This window comes from Helicoverpa zea, chromosome 2 (genome assembly GCF_022581195.2).
Source record: "Helicoverpa zea isolate HzStark_Cry1AcR chromosome 2, ilHelZeax1.1, whole genome shotgun sequence".
Classification (NCBI taxonomy): domain Eukaryota; kingdom Metazoa; phylum Arthropoda; class Insecta; order Lepidoptera; family Noctuidae; genus Helicoverpa; species Helicoverpa zea.
Genome location: NC_061453.1, coordinates 9700139 through 9718393, shown reverse-complemented (window position 1 = coordinate 9718393; position 18255 = coordinate 9700139). Strand labels below are relative to the sequence as shown.

Here is an 18255-nt window from a genome sequence, read left to right as displayed (position 1 = left end):
CGAGGGTGTGACAGTCGCAAACTTAATTTACCATCTAATCTATTAACACGATCTTATCTGCGGTAACCTAAATATAAAGTTTATGTGGTTTCCCAATTCCGGAATAAGCCAACCAACAATATGAGATTATTGCGTGAATTTCGATGATTCATAAACCAAAATGCCTGTGAAATAAGACCAAATGAGTACTTCGCGAATTTAAACGTGAATTCAGCAAGTCGTGTTGTCTTACGCCTGTCAGATACCCGACCGAAATCTTAATTTGAGTGACGTTAAAAGTAATTGAACGAGATAGGAACAGCCGTAAACGAATTTAATTAGACGGTTTTTAGTTACCGTGTTAACGGCCTATATCGCCTTTCCAATTAGTAAACACAAAACACGAATTGAAAAAAATATATGTCTGTAATATGATATCGCGAAGCGCCACAATACATGTCTGATATCGCGTGGGAAACGACGTTTAAACAAAATAAATTATTCATAAATATCATGCATTCTGTATAAATTGTGATATCATTTGAATATCACATAGTTTTGTCATATTTCATTTCGGAACTCGGAACTATATTTAGGTCAGTAGGAAATTCAAAGTGCTTATCTCTCTTATCGTCTATTTCCGAAATATTACTAACAAGATACCGAAACATATCTTATCTTTATGGTGTATTTTATCAAATGTCAATAAAGTTTCACCTGTTAAAGCCTACGCTCTATCATTCACTTGCAAGCGCTGTTCCATTCCACTATTTACGTTGTAAAGTTTCGGCAGCGTAAGCGGTATGTTTTCATTAGCACATCGAAAATCAACGTTACCTTTATCAATAAAGGAATATGCTAAAGTTTCAACAGTATGAACTGCAGCTACTCGGTTTTTGCTACCCACATTTGTGCACTGATATCTGAATGGGCGTTATATCCAGTCCCAGTGATTGAATTCAGCACGCTTGTCTGTAGGGCGCCTGCCACCGCTCCACGCCACTCCGTTGCCGTTGACGTGTACAACTATAAATTAACGACAATTGCACTAATTGTGCAGCTAATGGCTGTGCTCACTGACGCATTGTGTAGCTTCGCTATCCGAACATTAATTACTACGCTATCCGGAAATATTTGACGCGTGGGAATGGCAGTTACGCTCCCCATAGGCTTTGACTGTCCCTTGTTCGGATATCATAAGACTAATATTTCTCCCCAATATTTTCTTTATTGTGTTACGTGATAGGATTTCTTGTACGTGTAGGCACGGTAGTTTCTTTTCGGGACCGATAGAAACGTACCGTACAAATCAAATCAATGTTATATTGAAGTCATACACACACCCCTCCCGGGTGGAAATAACTGATGTTTATATTTGTAGGGATCGGGAGTCGCAAAGCGCATGTGGCCGACACTGAAATTGCTTTCAGTGTATAGAGCTCGCGTGAGGCGCGCCGCCAATCTGCGGCCGATATAAATCTACAAGCCTGCCGAGTTTCGAATAAATTGCAAACTATAAGGATCCGTGCAATTTGCCCTCCCACTAGCGGCCCGTCTATCCAGAGACTAGCCACGCGATTTCGACGATTTGTCATGTCAACTTCAATGTTTTTGTTTTACATTCATCTCCTCCGGCAATTCCGTATCAGTTAATTTGTTTACCGATAAATTGCGAATCGTTCTGTTGTGTATTTTGTCTCTTACGTTAAACGATCGTTTGAATCGGTAATTAGATATACAGAAACCTGGAAATCGAAAATCAAGTAAATAGATTGCTTTTGCAAATTAATCACTGTGCGGAAAAACGGTTAAAAGTAAATCAATGTACATATTTACATTACATACACTCAGTGTATTTAAAAAGAGTGTTTCTATTTAACTGAAAGCATTTACACACGGGAACATTAAGATATCTTTGTGGCGTACAATGTCGCTTGAACTTGGTGAAATGTAATTCTGAACGTGTGGGTAGAGTGGACGATAATGTGATTCATGAAAATAGGCAATTTTACTTTTATGGTCACATTAAAGTCTTCTTTCACTTTATTGCACAATGGATACGGCGTTATTTGCAAGATACTGTTGTATATCTAAAGTATGAGTTTTATGCTGGGTTTTAGAAATGTTATTTAGGGAAAAACAATATGCAAATTATGAGGCGACAGAACTGATAAAAAAAAAACGAAAAATTTTAAATCACTTAGTCTGATTAGTTTTCATGAAAGTACCACATTCAGTTAAAATTGAAGAAAAAATTGATGGTTTCGTGTATAGACAAACGAAAGGCGACGCCCTGTTTCAATGTGACAATTTAACAGCTCGTAAACATTCCGCATGTAGATCGTTGAAACGTCCAATTATGTTCTTTATTGTTGTTTTAAATTATTGTATGGGTTTTCTAATTAAAAGTGGTGTGCCCATTAGATGGCGTCATAATGTATTTATCTAGTGAAATAATTTTCTGTAGAGAGGAAGTTTTGAATAAGCGTTCGTGGAAAACTTCTGACGATCTTTGTCAGAGGTACAAATAGTTGCTGAATAATATTCTTTGAAATTATGTACCGTAGTGTTTTCTGCAAAAGTTTGCATGGAAACTACAAGTGGACGCTGTCCTCCGGTATCGTCCCAAAGCGCTCGGACGGGCGTCGTTAATATTAAAGCACTGAATTCACAATTTTGGTTGTTAGTGCACTTTCTGTTGTAAAGGATAGCTGAAAACCAAGTCATTTCTCCGACAGGAAGAGCAAGTTTACTATCAAGTTAGCCGCCACCCCGAAACTTGCAAACTTTTAAATTGCAGCCGTTCTCGCTTTAGTTTTATTTGTCGCTATTCAGTTACAATTAGAGGACATTGAATTATGTGAATTCCGAAGTGAGGAGTCAGTCTCTCTGGTCACTCACAAGTCACTAACACTACATTTTAATTTAGCTGGTCTATTTTTGTACCATGAGTGATTTATGGTAACATGACTTAAATTTATGTTCAAATTATACCGCAAAATTAGATTTCTTGGAACAATCAGTGTCCAGACAACGGTATTGTTAGGCACATCCATTCCTTGGTCGTCTGCGCATATCCAGCTTGATAGTATTAGAGTTGTTGTTATTCTTGGCTTCGTGCATGTTTGTTGGGGACGTGTTTGCGGTTAATTAATTTGCTCACTTCCCTCCACCGACGTCTGTGCCGGATCTGCCATCTGTCCATTTCAATACAACGCTCGAGTGAGTCAAGCGAGTACCTAATCAATCGGTTACGCTGTTGATTTCCAATAAACCTATTTCTCATGTCGTGATTGAACTATAATCGAAACCTTTTTTGAACAACTCATTCTGGAAACATTAATGGCGTCGTTTACGATTTGATTTCATTGATGTTGTCTATCTTTATGTGTCCGTAGGGGGGCTCGATCGAGTCCGTCAACGGAATCGATGTATCGTTCGAATGGTTTTTTCTGCCTACGAGTAGTTTTATATGAGAGATGTGTTAAGAGACACCGGGTGGTAGTGATCTAATTGTTTTGGTTCGGGAGTCGGGCCCGGCGGCATATGCTGCCGACACGCGGCCCTAACAAATAGGGCTGCCTGCTACAGTGAATATGAAGTCGTTTGTTAAATGCCTCGTGAAATGGCATACGAAAATGTAGACACAATCTTTGGTGTTAGAAATTGTAACATTCCAAATGTTGTCTAAATGTGTACTCACCACAGTCTTTTTCCACTTCAAAAATGTTGCTAAACTAACCTTATAAGATAAACTATATTCTAACTATTGTAGTTATTGTTAATCGTATTGATTGCGGTCTTAAAGTTTTCTAATCTTAATTTATGTACGGACATAATTACTTGCGGTAGCCCTATGAAGTTTTCCTGTTGACGTATACATGTTTGTTTTCTAGGGCAATGGTTTGTGGGATTGTGTTTAATTTAAGAGCGCACGCGCAGGCTAAGCGTAGAGTGACAGCTGTGCATTTTCCTAAAGCAGCACATCATTAACGGCCACTATTGCTTCCGTTCCACATCTGGGTTTAGTCCACAAACGTTAATACAACCTGAAGTGTAGGATTTATAATGCAGCTTGGAGCTTCTATCCACATAGATATGACGACCGCAATGATTAAAATGTCACCTCGTTTATGCTGACACCGCTATCATCCAGAAAATCCCACAAGACATAAGTTATGTCCATAAAAAATTCACCGTGAAGCGGTCGTCTGACAAATAGGGGACACCCGCAGAGTCCCCGGAGAGGTGGCCGGTAACGAGCTACCCTGGCAGCCCGGCACACAGACTAATGTCCCCACTTTGCACGTATCATTAATGTTGCCGCCCTGACCACCCGTATCTTGGGGTGCACATATTGCGTCTTTATAGCGCGCCAGCGTTACCACCTACAAAGGAAATTGTCCGCAAAATGATTCATTAATTTGAAACCTCACTAAATCGCAACGAAAAGTGTTCGTTTAGGATTGTAGTGATTTGAAATTCTATACAAGTTTCTAAGGGCTGTCACAGGCAGACTAAGAAAACCAAGTGATATAATAAATAATTTAATTAATATCTTCTGGAAAGTACCTTTTTACATTAAACGTATTTTTAACAATTTCGTGGGCTTAAAATACATAATTTGGGCGTAATGTTTCCGGCTGCTCCAAACGGAAAATGTCTTTGTTTGCTCGCGGATGCTTATTACGACAGGTCCGGAAAATTCGTTCCGGCATGAAAGCGCTGGACCGTACTTAAGTGGGCCAGCTATTGTACAGGTCGCCAGTACTGCTGCTACAATATATAAAGTGCTTTCTGTTTTATTACTGTTATGTATCAACATCGCCAACACGCGTTTATTTAATGGACCGCCTAATTCGACAGCCCGCTGTGATTCTTACGTAAATATACGTGGTCTAAGAGTGCGGCTTAGCATACATGTTTATTTACCCAGCACGGGTTCGCTGTACAACATAAAACGAAGGGTAAACGACGTGTAAAATGTCGTGTTTCATGTTAAAGTGAAGGGATAGCAGGTAACATTCGAGCTGTTCAGCGAATTCAAAAATATCTCGTATCCAGATATCGGGCGTAAATCTTGTGCATGTATTGTGGGAGGGTGTCGCTTTGTCGTATCGGCTGGCATCAACAAATATAGCCCGGGGTCAGGCGCCACTCGGGGGACCTTCGGAGCCTCTCCACCGAAGATATCACTATATTGAAACGTTCCACTTGATTAATTTAACTTGAACAGAAAAATATAGCTTGAGTCAAAATGAGGGCTCGATTTATTGAAGTCTAGCCCTCTTTCCGGGATTGTGAATACGTTTCTCAAAGCCTGAATATACGAGAGGGTAGATAATTTGGGATTCAATCAATCTGCATGCTCGAATACGGAGGATATATACCAATCTGTGCTGATATAAGCATTAACATTTAGCAAGATTGCTTGATGTTCCACACTATCCGTATTAGGTAGGTTTATGTCACACGAATACGTGCAAAGCTCTGTCTAATAGGGACTCCATCACAACATGACACACTTTCTATTAAAAGAAATAGGTATTCATAACCGATTAAAACTAGTCCACATATTGATCGAGACATTATTCATTCTAGGCATATGACCGACATAACTGACAGGCTCGCCCTTCTAACAACGTCGATAAAAATGCAAATGCTGCCAAAACACCCACTAAACAGGCCAATAGGTACACAATATACTGGTGATAAGAGGTAATCAATCAACAGTTGATTAATTAGTCCGTTATCAATAAGTGATTACTGAATGTGCTAGCTTATACTGAATGAAATTATTGGTATGTTCATTGTGTTCCATTTCATTCCGATGATAATATTGAACCAGTAAAACGAATGGCAGTAGGTGAACTTCAAAATGTATCGGCATTTAATGATTACACAGAATGGTCAATGCTATCGTGTATGGATGTAAGTTCGACGATGAATGTATGCATAATTTTGCATATCTAATAGAGAATGGTACAAGGTGTGCGTGAAAATAGCATGCAGCTATTTATCGCTTCGGTGATCGACGTGTGTCGTGTGGTGTGCGTTAAAATACTGTTGTAGTGTTGCTCAGTGACGGTGATCAATCACTCGTGGCATACAAATGTACTCGGGCCGTACGCTCGGAAACATTTGGGAAACAGGATGCATGGCAATTCACTTTATTGCTTTATACATAACCATTTCTTCCTTTATGGATTCCTATTACATATACAGTTATCAGGTATCTGGATATCCTTATAAGGTAAGGTAATGCTTGTATGTCTGGAGTACAGTTTTCGTCCGGGCGTCCGTACATGAAAAATATTCTCTGCTTCTTTGCATTGATTGGTTTTTATTTCAGCTTTAGTTGGATTGAGGTCTAATTTGTCCAAATCAAAAAATATATTTGTAAGATTTTCTTAATTGAACGGCCAAGCTGAGTGCCGTGAATGAGATTAATTAATTCAGATAAACCATTATATCAGCAAGTTAATAAGTTCAAAATTGTTCAAAAGTCTTTAACTAGACGAAGGATGTAAAATGAAACCAGTGTCTAGTACAAACAGCAAGTTCAAGGGGACTGCAATGTTTTCCATAAACATGTCATGTAAACACACAATAAAAGCAATCGCATCGAGCTCACGGTTTCGTTACGTTTCCCATTAGCGTTAATCAACGTGAAATAATGACAGGTCCGACCGGTCCCTAGTTAAAAATTAAGTTCTTCTGTGTACCAGATGCGATCGGCACGCATCTGGGACCGGCGCGCGCGCAACTACATTGCTTTCCCACGGCTTATTGAAAAACCAGATATACCTACCAAAGATATCGGCGTGCTTTACTATCAACTATTATAAACAAGGAAACATCAATGATTGTACGCCCACTGCTTCGAATAAGCTACGCTTTAGTAAACAGTAATTAATTGGTCCAGCCGGCTCGGCTGCGGTCACACAGCCGATGACATGCGATTACACAATCGGATGTTTAAGGACAGATTTATATGAGATTGTATCGTGTATCAATTAGATAGCTTACTAATTGGATTAAACGCATCGGCGAGATGTATGTCAACCGCAGTTTGTGGGAAGAATGTAGATGCTAATCGAAATATCAATATGTAGTTACTTATGTTCAAGAAATAAATTCATAATATCCAATAAGGCTGTTGCGTATTAAATAAGACTCGTACGTTGTTAATATATTCATGATATTGTAATTTATGTCGCTGGCTAGTTACGCCGGTGCAGTGATTATAGGAGCTGTTGCCTATCGTAAAATCATATGCATCGCTGAGATTTATGCTTTCCGCTGTACTTGACGACATTTTATCATAATTTCTTAATTACGTTACGTTGGCGAGGCTCTTAATTTAGGCAGCGTTATTGATTGCACACACATTGTGCGGTGGGAAAGAATGCTTTGTAGCAATACCATCGTCGTCGTTAGCTTTTGACTTATAAGTATTCTTGTACAATATACATTCATACATATTTGATTACGAAGCCATTACTATATTTGCATATTTGGATGTTGTATATTATTGGATATTATTACAATAGACGGCCACCTACGGTTGGCCATTGGTGACAGACGGCGTGTATTGTGTGGGACAGCATTAAGCTTTTGATTCCACATTAGAGGCACGGGTCACGTCTTGAGGTACATCCAGACGTCATGCGTGCCGCTTCCGGCGTACACCGGCGGCCGTAATGACATGTGGTGCTCGCGCCGCCCCGGACCGACCGGGGCGAATGCTAAGCCCACATCGATCCATGCAAATTTAATAGATTTGCCTATCTGCCCCTCTTATTACACGTGGGTACATACTAAATTAATCTGACGTCTTATCACAGGCTTGTATATGTCCGTAGTCCTTTGATAACATATCCGGAATTTCATGGTAAAGCTGTTCATCTATAATCTATTTGAAAGCTGGGATACGCCAATATTAGCTCATTGTATCCGTTTCCCAAGACGTCTGAAATCGACGTCTAAGTCACTCAACGTATAGCTATTTCTGGGCCTCTGGTTAAGTAATTTCGCTTGAGCCGACCGCCCTGTTGTCTTCCATAAGCACATATTACACTGTCAGGCATGTCAGTTGTGTTCATATTAAATAGTTAGTGACCGCAAGCACGCTACACTGTGCAATTACCGTCACTTGACTACCGAAGTACCAACACTATGAACCTTTCATCGATAGGAAGTATTCCCAAGTTACGGTTACTAGTTGCGAATAACTAATAGTTTCATGAGGCTTTTGAACGCTGACGGGATATGAGTTGGTTAACTGAAAATGGCTGAGTTAACACCGAAATGGCAACTATGTACAAAGTTTGGGATACTTATGTGAATGTGATCTTCATTCAGTTCATTCCTCCAGAGTGGCTTTTGGGTATTGAGGTAATCACGCTTAAGTGAATCGGACAGGAACTTTGTGAATATGTGTCGGTGGGCGAGTTGTTTATTTGATTAGAACAACTATAGACAGGACGGCACGTGACGGACAGACAAAGAGATTCCAGAGACGATCGTTCGAGTCGCAATAATGAACCACGCCCCCGGCCGCCGACCCCACCCTATTGTCGGCAGATGCAGGGTTACATCTTCTTCCTTTGATGTATACTTCTCAATCAAACCTATTTATAACCTCTTGAAACATAAAACGGCCTAACGTATTTCGACCTTAACTTTTTTCGTTGTGGTTGAAATTATAAAAGGGTTCTTCATCGTGACAACCTTATTTCGCTCTTTAATAAGATTTTTTACTGTAAACAGTGTTCCCGATGCTTGCCCAACAAGCAGAAAATTAAAAATTTACAAACAACCCCAAGGGATTCTGTTTCGAGAAATTATTTTCTGTTCCTTCAAGATTAACTTCGAGGGTTAAACAAAGTTAATGGCTAGGAGTAAACACTATGAATAAATTAATGTAGACTTATGGAACAAATAGGTTTAATCAATGGAGCTATTAGGTTAATTAATGGCAAGAGGCGTCTTAAACTACTAGTTGGTACAATTTCGCCAGTTTATCTATTATGCGAGGCAGGGCGACTAGGAGCGGTTTCTGGGAACGCATTGCGAATGCAGTACGCAATGCCAATAGTGTTCCCTTTATGTTCGGTACCGCCCGCTGTCGCACGCCCGGTTTCATGCGATCAAAATTCAACCCGCACATGCATCACGACTCTAAATTTTTTTCCCATCTCCTTCATTCGACAAGTTAACACGTCGATTGGAGGATGTCGAAAAAACGTATACGATGTTCTCGGTAGCGGCGACTACGCGCTTCGACTGCATATAAACGCTTACTTAGCACATTTCACAAATTATCGTCTCCACGATACGGCTTTGACATGCCTGACACATATCGTTCTCTACATTGTAAACAATTAGTAGGCAATGATTACATTGTTCATGACAAGTCATAAAAATTAAGCGGTATATTAACGTTTCAGTAGAAATGAGTCGCGTGAGCGCCCGTCTCCGAAACAAATAAATTTAATTTTACTATCGCTCATATTTGTACCTTTATATGGGCATGCATTAACGCGTTAATGGAATTATTACATGGAAACGAGACCTTTGTTGTTCAATCACTAAAATCAGCCCATTGTATTGAAGACAACAGCTGTCACGCAAGGCTACTGAGTTAGTTACTACATGCACTCGCTGATTTCATAATAATAATATGTAGTTGCAATACACTGTAACGCGCTAAAATTGTAACAATGAACGGAAAATTACTGTGCCATGAAAACTCAATTTGAATTTAATTTTCGGGCTGCCACATTTTAATTTGCACCAATGGTCTTTATTTATGGCGCCTGCTATTGAACAGTGTTGATTAGAAGGTATTAATTAACAGTCTGTCGCGTTGAACGTACAAGCATCAAAGTGAACTCTTGATCAGTTGATACTGTAATTGAGTCGTGAAAATTAACGTAACGAGCTGGCCACAGTTGAAACATTGTCGCTTTCAATGATACGCGACGTATTGTCTATGAAAGATTTAATCGCCGCACCTAATGATCGGCTAATAGCGTGCTGTTTGAATGGTGCCAGCTTTATATAGCGCACGATGAAATATGCGTTTCGTTTTACTCTCACTATGCATTAAACAGATGAGTGTGACTATGGACAAACCAGCAATTTATTACAAGAACAGGATATTCGGTTTAACAACTCGCATTTATTGCTTTGAAACTAAAGTTTATAATTATGGATCCCGGGGTGAACGTTTCGTTATTGTAACAGTTGAATAATATTTAAAGTTGTGTCGTGGCGACATATTCACGCTGAAAGACTTGCTTGCGTGCTCCAAATGTAATTCTAATGCCAATGTGAAGGCCGAATTTCGAGCAGGGTTGCTTATGAAATTCATTATTCGGCGGAACAGTGGAGGTGGCGAGACGCGGAGGCGTTGTCCAGAAATACTCTGCGAACGTTCGGCTGGTTATTTTTGTCGTGCTCCATCGACAGGTATGCGTTATGCGTAACGAACGTAACGCTACAGACAATAGGTTTTATAGTACACTTTTTAACGCGCCAGACATGTTTACAAAGCTCATTAACGCAAGCCTAGCTGCCGCAGACATGTAACAACGCACAGCACTAAACACTAATTCGCCACGCACTACAGTTTGCTATTTTTGTACGTGCGTCGTAAATTTTATAGCGGTTATCGGCTCTGTGGTAACTGTTTAGCTCATGTTAATTTATGTACGCACACTTTTCCTGTAATTTTTACGACATTATAGTGGTCAAATTACGTAGTGGATGTGGCACAATAAAATTTAATCGCTTCAGTAGTCGTGAAGTCGTAGTGAGGTGGTAGGTATTACGTTATTTTCGTCACGTCGCAATCCTATTTGATGGTTGTTTGTCGGGGGGTGTATTCGACAAAGGAGTTAGCGTGGTCCTGTCGGCCGACTTGTGAGGATTATCCGGATAATGCCTGAGCGTTTCCGGCTGATGCTTCTTATCGGCACTCGAAGAAAGCCGCGCCTCTGTGTAAATAATATCACTTCAATAACATTGTATCTTAGGTGTTGCAACACTTGCAGGCGTGTGCGTTTTCTTGCTCGTTCTTTTAACGTTTTTTATCAGTCCTTTGTTATGCCAAGTAAAACTATCTTGTTGTTTTAAAAATATAATGGAAATGATTTGCTTATAAAAGAACTCCCAACCCACGTTCCACACTTCGCAGTATCGCAGTTACGGTTTAGGTCTAAAGTTCGCAAATAGCAAATAACGCATTTGCAGCGACAGATAGATACTTTATCGCTTATTAAGCAATAACTCAGATGCTCCCAACATATTGCACGAACAGTTATATTACAACACCTAATTTATTTCATACCTAGACGAACATGGTAAGTTATGGGCCACTCGTGATTCGCACCCCTAATATATTACTAGCTGCGATGACGTGTGAAATTAACGCTTAAACATCTACATAGATATTTACGTGGTATATAAATATAAATTCCAGTTGCGTTTTTGGGCGTTAAATCTGTAAGCCATAAATTATTATGTGTTTTGTTTGCAACAGTTGTGTGTTTATTTTAAGAAACTAAAAACATCTTCTAAAATTAGTTTTCGTTATTCTTTTTAAAACATGCTCGCAATATAAACCACTTTCCTTATACGTATATCAGAGACGTGGCAATTAGTGACTTACACTGAGTAATCCCCTAGATGTGAGGATTACCGCAATGAAGGTTTTCATTAGACAGAGCGAGGACGGGAACAAATAAAAAGAGATGTAATTTCCTCCTCATGTCGAAACCGCGTTAATACGCCTGAAGGTCGACGGAATCCTTTCTGGCCATCAAATTAGTCTATACCTCTGTGGCTTCACTATAGGTTCTCGATTAACTTGTCATTAGGGAATGTTTTAATGGATCTAAGTAAATATACTATACTAATACAGTATTCAGAAGGTCGTTTTCAAACATGAATGGTAGGAAAACAGTCGTGAGTAAACAAATGAGGGCAAATAAATCAATCATCGCTGGGAGTCGAAATGAGTTTTATTTGTAACAGAGAGGAGGGCTCATTGAAACACTGCGAGTATTTTTGGTAGTGGTTTCGGCTTCGTGGGCTGCGCTTGTGCGGATTACGAGATTATGTTTGCCTTAAATACAAAGCCGGTAACTACCTTTGCGTTAGAGGCTTGTGTCAGACGTGTCTTTGTTGTTTTTGATTTTATATTCGCTGTGTCGCTTCTTCTGTTCTATTAAACCTTTTTGGGGTTTAAAGGAGGGAGTTTAAGCAGAATCGAAAGCAGGACTTTTAGAGGGTTTATGTTTAATTATAACATGGGACAGACAATTATAATGTACTTTATAGCATTAAACATTTAATAAGGCCACGTTGAGCGGCGCTTACTTATTTATAAATACATAGTTCAATATAAGATTCTCCATTATTTTTTTATCGAATGTTTGCCTAGCGCAGCTGTTGCCACGTCAACTTCCAAGTTTTCTTCGACACGAAGAGTATCTCTTTCTTAAACTGTGACAAACTACATAATCCACTTGAATATATCCTTATACATAAAGTTATCCTTATAAACATAGTTGGTATCCTTTTCAGTATCGCACACAAAGCAAAAACATTTTATTTCCACAACAACTGTGCTTAGATAGGAGCAGTTTCACTGGCTTCATTTCTGTATACGAAAGAAGAAAATTGAAAACAAAGTTTGTGGTTGGTTTCGCAATCCAACACGCGTGGAAAAATGCTATAACTAGCAATATAGCTTTTGTTAGTTGCAGAGCGCGGCCGCTCCGAGCTTTTTACCAGCTTTGTCTTTCATGCTGTCGGAAGCAAATCTCATTAGTCTTTGTCGCGCCACTGAAAGACCGACTTGCGCTCAGATACTTACATTTCCAACCATTATGAAATGATCGCACCTCTAATTATTTCAGGATCTCAACGTAGACGTCAAATTCTACTCGTATGCTGTATTTATAGCCATATTCAACATATTATAAGTTTAACTAATTTTAAGTTATCATTCTACATTTTTCTTGTGCACATTATCGCAGCACTGCTTTTAAAATGAATTTATTCTGTTCTGTCACAAAGCGTGAATAATTGTTATTTTTGTTCTCTAAACACCGTTTTAAAATATCAAATGAAAAATAGCTGTCTATTTAATGTGAAATTTATTCATGCCTGACATGAGCTCAAATAGCCCGGTGACGTCATACTGAACACCAATTTTCAGCGAATACTTATTTGAAATGAGACAAAGCAGAAACGATGCGCTTTTGAAAAAAACTAATGATATACTGCTTGCTATCTTTAGTAGTCGGTCTGACGATGCTGGTATCGATCGATCTTTAGGACCCTAATGCTTTTGTTCAATAAATAATGAACGTGTTTCTTTGATTTACGTTAATGCGGGGCACGTTTAAGCTATTTTACGATGATTGGGAGGTTAATAAAAAGCATTGTTTAGTCTGCACAGCCCGCAGCAAACACGATATTGGTTTTTAGAAACAAGATACGTTCTAACGCAACATTTTTGTGTCCGGAATTTAGATCGGCAACGAGATAATGTGTAACGGCTGTAATATATTTGGGAAGGTTGGCAGTATTGTCGTAATGTGTTAGCTAATTCAGCGCGTGGCATGGCGTCGCTCGGCGGCGAGTGGTGTGCTGTTGGCATTCAGTCGGTGAATGAACCGCTGCGAGCTCGGCGCGTGCATGTTCACAGGGAAGTGGCGTATTGCCAATCCGCGCTCGAATATCCTACGGGAGCCGTTATCGTCACACTTTGCCTGTACTACTAGCTAATGGTCAATAACATTTGTCAACATGTCGCTGCGATGCGCTCCACAAGCGCTGATAGCGCGTCATATTTGTACGTAAGAGCTCCGAGCTTTTGCTACGTTGCGCACTTTATCCTAACACAATTTCATAAAAGTACTATCTACTGTTTCACGAAAACAACTATTGTATTTCGTAACAAACATGTAACACGTTTATTACGATAAACGATCGCTACGTTTCGCATTCTACACAGCGATACAAATACCAAATCCCACATTTTACAGTCTGCTGATGAAGATTTAATGCTTATTAATGGTTATTTATTTTATTTCAAAATCTTCACGATAATGAGCCCAAAAAATGTTTGAATGTTAAACGTGGCGTTGTGGCATTTTGCCAGAAAGAAGAAAAACATTTGTGAGCAAACACGACTAGGTAAACAACATAAGTGGCTCGACACCATCATACCTAATCGTTTCCTTTATGTTTGCATAAACCGTCACGTTGCAATGGACATATTCATGAAAAACCAATTTGCACACATAATACATAATATTCATACACTAATTGCTACTAGATCTTGGTCTATTATTGCAACTGAATGGGAGTAATTATTAGCTATTAATTCTTGCGTAATTTACAACGAATCACTGTACAAAGGGGCGTGAAATGAGAATGACAGTATTATAAACCGCGACTAATAAACAGAGCTGTATCGACAAGAGCGGTGTGGACGCTTGCCAGCCACGAGTCCACGGCTCCGAGTCCGTGTATCTTGATTAAACGCACGTTTGCTATAAACCCTCGCCGCGCCGCCAAGCCGTCTGAAGGTAAACCTCTTCCTTCTACGGATAACTATACTAAACACATGCAAATCGAATTTTTATCCGTGTTGTTTCATTACACTGGTTAAGCAGACAAACAACATTTACATGGCGTTGTATAACAATGTATCAGAGCTATCGGTATCATGATCTGCATACATGCGGAGATCGTTTGATGTCAATTACACGCGAACGCGGCGCCCCTAATACCGATTATCCAATATTATCGAGCGGAACGCCAGCGTTCGGCTTGCCAACACCGCGTTGTTGTTGTTAATCAAAATAATTAATGCCTCGATGCATAACAGGTTAATCTGTTCAATAGAATATGAACACGGGGATTAGGAATACTAAGTGAGGTTAACGAGATAGGAGCGTGAGAATTATTGGGAAGCCAGGGATTCAATTCCGTTGCGGCTATCGACTATCGGGAGCAGTGAGCGTGGTCGTCGCCGACCTATCTGTGACTTCATGCTTCGCTTCACGCAGCTCTTCAGCGAACATTGTGTGCTGTCGCCCTCACCATTATATTCCAACGTGAAATATTTCCCGACTATTTTATTTTCCATCGGCGGCACTCTGAGCTTATTTTAAAAGCGACCTTTTGATCTCCACTTTGCTGAGATGCTGCGACTCGACCTTTTAAGGCAACTTTGAAACAATGAAGTTTTTACTGAACTATGTTGCTTCTTTACGACGACGCCAAGAGCGCGTCTAGCCATGTTTTCATTAGGGCCCTGTTACATAGCCGTCTAAATAAATGTAAAGCCGACGTTCTACGTATCACGTAGGTAATATTAACTGGTACTTATATTTTTATTTTCGTTTATTATCTCACTCAAACTAACAGAATAAACAACAGTTAAACGTACATCTAAAACACAGTTTACTTGTTTGACTATTCAAGCAACTCTAATAAGAAACTTGCCAAGTTGAGCATTCTCAGACTTCTGAGGTTCGCGTTTGAAGTTTTATAGAAGTTCTGTGCATAAAATTATACTTAAACATTGTTGCTTTAAAATAATTTGTTAAGAAGACCAGAACCTACACTAGAGATTATACGAGATATAGAAAGAAGGTGTTATGTTTGATAGTCATTTGTAAGCGAGGGGTTCCTAATTCGTCTGATCATAATTTTTTATGTTGATTGTTTTCTGCTTGGATTGTCTAAAAAAAATTATCTTTATTCATATCATTTGTCAACAGATGCGGTCTGCACGCGGACTTCACGGAGCTCACTGCGTGCGTGGGCGGAGAACTGGATAGACACGAAGGTTCCGCCGTGCATCGACGGTATTTCTACATAACGTTGCTGAGGGAACCTGTCTCCAGGTGAGCTTTACGACTCACATAGCTAATGTGATTGTCCTACAAGTCTTTTTGCCAATCCCGTTTATTTGTTGCTATGGTAAAATCCTGTCGAACGATGTGAACTGCGAACAAAAAACGAATTGATTTTGATTTGGATTATAAACATACGTTACTTAATGCAAGATCAAAGATTTTTATTTTTATATCCATGTTGCTAACGCAAAATAAAACTGTGCTATGATTAAAAAAGTTAAAAGCATATAGAATTATGATTACTTAAGCTTAGACTCAATTTTATGCGTCCCTATACTTAGATAGCAGTAGAAGCAGTAAATAGAGCGCAGTGCGCTTGATCCTATTCTCATAATTACATTACTGTTGAACGCGTAGCCTTAAATTGGATCGGTTCACGGTGCTAGCTTAAAGCTGCGAATAATGTTCCACATAGCCCGGTTCAGTTTACTTAATTACACTTTACTTGCTTATGTGCAGCCTTTAATAGCATATATTTTACTTAAAGCTGCTGTACGGTGTAATTGCGTTTAATGTAAAACACTAAATTTTCCGCTAACGTTCCCCTGTGATTTCGTTCTTTGCTTAGATTTTTAGAATATTCGCTGTACCAAATGTTTTTGAAGCGTAAGTTCCGTGGGGAAACAGCGCAGTCATTTTCATAAAGCTTTTTAATGGAAAAAGAAATGTGTTTGAAGTTGTGCTTGAAAAAACTTCTCATGACACGCACAAGAATTTGAATAAAACATTATATTACACTGATGTACGTTGTCGTAATCGCTTAGTGAAAATCGTTTTATCACTCGTTAGAATATTCATGATTGCGTGATGGTATTCTCTTGTGCGCGCAACAAAAGTGGATCAATTTGGCATACTCACTTATTTATTTACGTGTACACACTTAACTCTATCTTTATATCTTGATAGAAAAAAGTAACTTGTTTATTCAGCAATAGCTATCTGAATAAAAAATAGCTGAAGATCGGCAAAAAATATGTACGCACATAAATCCCATATCGCATATGTAAGCACTTGCCATGACAATGTCACAAAAATAAACTGGATTCGATCTTTCCCCTAATTGCATAAAATAAATGGTACAATTTGATCGATTGAACGCCCATACATAATGAAAATATACGAACAAGTATAAGGGAAGTGACATGGCCCATTAAATGCTAGTTCCCCGTGGGTCGTAATTTAGCAAGCTTGATAATAAGCTGTGTTCGAAAGCTGTCACCGACCCTCGTCAATTTTTTCGTTTAGTACCTACCTACGCGCTCACATCATTGGACAATATTTTTATTCCTTACACGCAGAAAAAATAAATGATATTTTTACTAGACTGGGAATTGAGTAGGTTTTATCATGTTTCTTTATTAGTACAAGTTCTGAACGTTCCACATAGATTCCGGATTCCAAATAATGTACATTCTCATTCGCATTGTATAACTGTTAAAATGACTTTCATTTAAACTTGCTTTTCTGAATTGGAAACAGTATCAGAAAACTGTATTTCCAATTCCACTGTACGAATGTACGGAAAACCCCGTACCGAAAATTCCGGGTATGGATTTTCACGTTCGGAAGGAATTCAGAAATCAAATGTAAAGTAGTACACGTTGCGTTCTAAAGAGTTTATTGGAATTGCCAGTAGGCATAAATTACTCCCCTGGAATAAGGAATAATTTAGTGTAATTTTCTCAATTTATCTGTCAGGTGGCGAATCTGGCATGAATTTTAATATCATTTGAATATGGTCTGTGTAGTTTGCATAGTGCCCTAAGGTCGCCTGTTTCTTGGTGGCAGAACAAGGCTGGTAGGTTTGTAATGGTGGTTATTACGCTCTATTCCATTCTATCCATTACCTTTGCATAAATACTTATGTACAAATATGGTGTTGTCCAGGTACTTGTCGGAGTACAGACATGTGAAACGCGGTGCCACCTGGAAGGGTTCTCGGCATTGGTGCCAGGGAAGAACTGCTACAGGTCAGTAATAATTTCAATTTTCATTTCTACGAGTAGAAAGCTAGCAGCATGTGGAATGGAATGATCAGTAAACAAACAGGGATGTGTGCCAGATTGACCTTTCCTGGAAGGTCCAGAGGTTTCCATCGTTTAATAAAGAAATAGGATAGAGGATAAAGAGGACCTAATTGGGACACAAAGGCCGATAAAATAATGCTTTCAGAATTGAAAAATTATTGGTTTCAACAAGGCACAAGACATATCCTATATTAATTTTATTGGTGTAAGAGCTCTACAATGAAAGGTCATTTCAATAAATCAGGACGAACGGCCGATGTGCAGACAGTTAGTTGACTCCTGCGCACCCACGTTCCTAAGAT

The 18255-nt window shown here is 39.2% G+C and overlaps 1 protein-coding gene across 1 annotated transcript in view; it reads left to right on the top strand.

Moving 5' to 3' along the window:
- LOC124639102 (heparan-sulfate 6-O-sulfotransferase 2) overlaps nucleotides 1-18255 on the top strand; it is a 55911-nt gene that overhangs the window by 21728 nt on the left and 15928 nt on the right. Inside the window, exons 4-5 of the mRNA XM_047176335.1 lie at nucleotides 15789-15914; nucleotides 17814-17896. Of these exons, the coding sequence (XP_047032291.1) occupies nucleotides 15789-15914; nucleotides 17814-17896 (209 nt within the window). The remainder of the gene's footprint in view (nucleotides 1-15788; nucleotides 15915-17813; nucleotides 17897-18255) is intronic.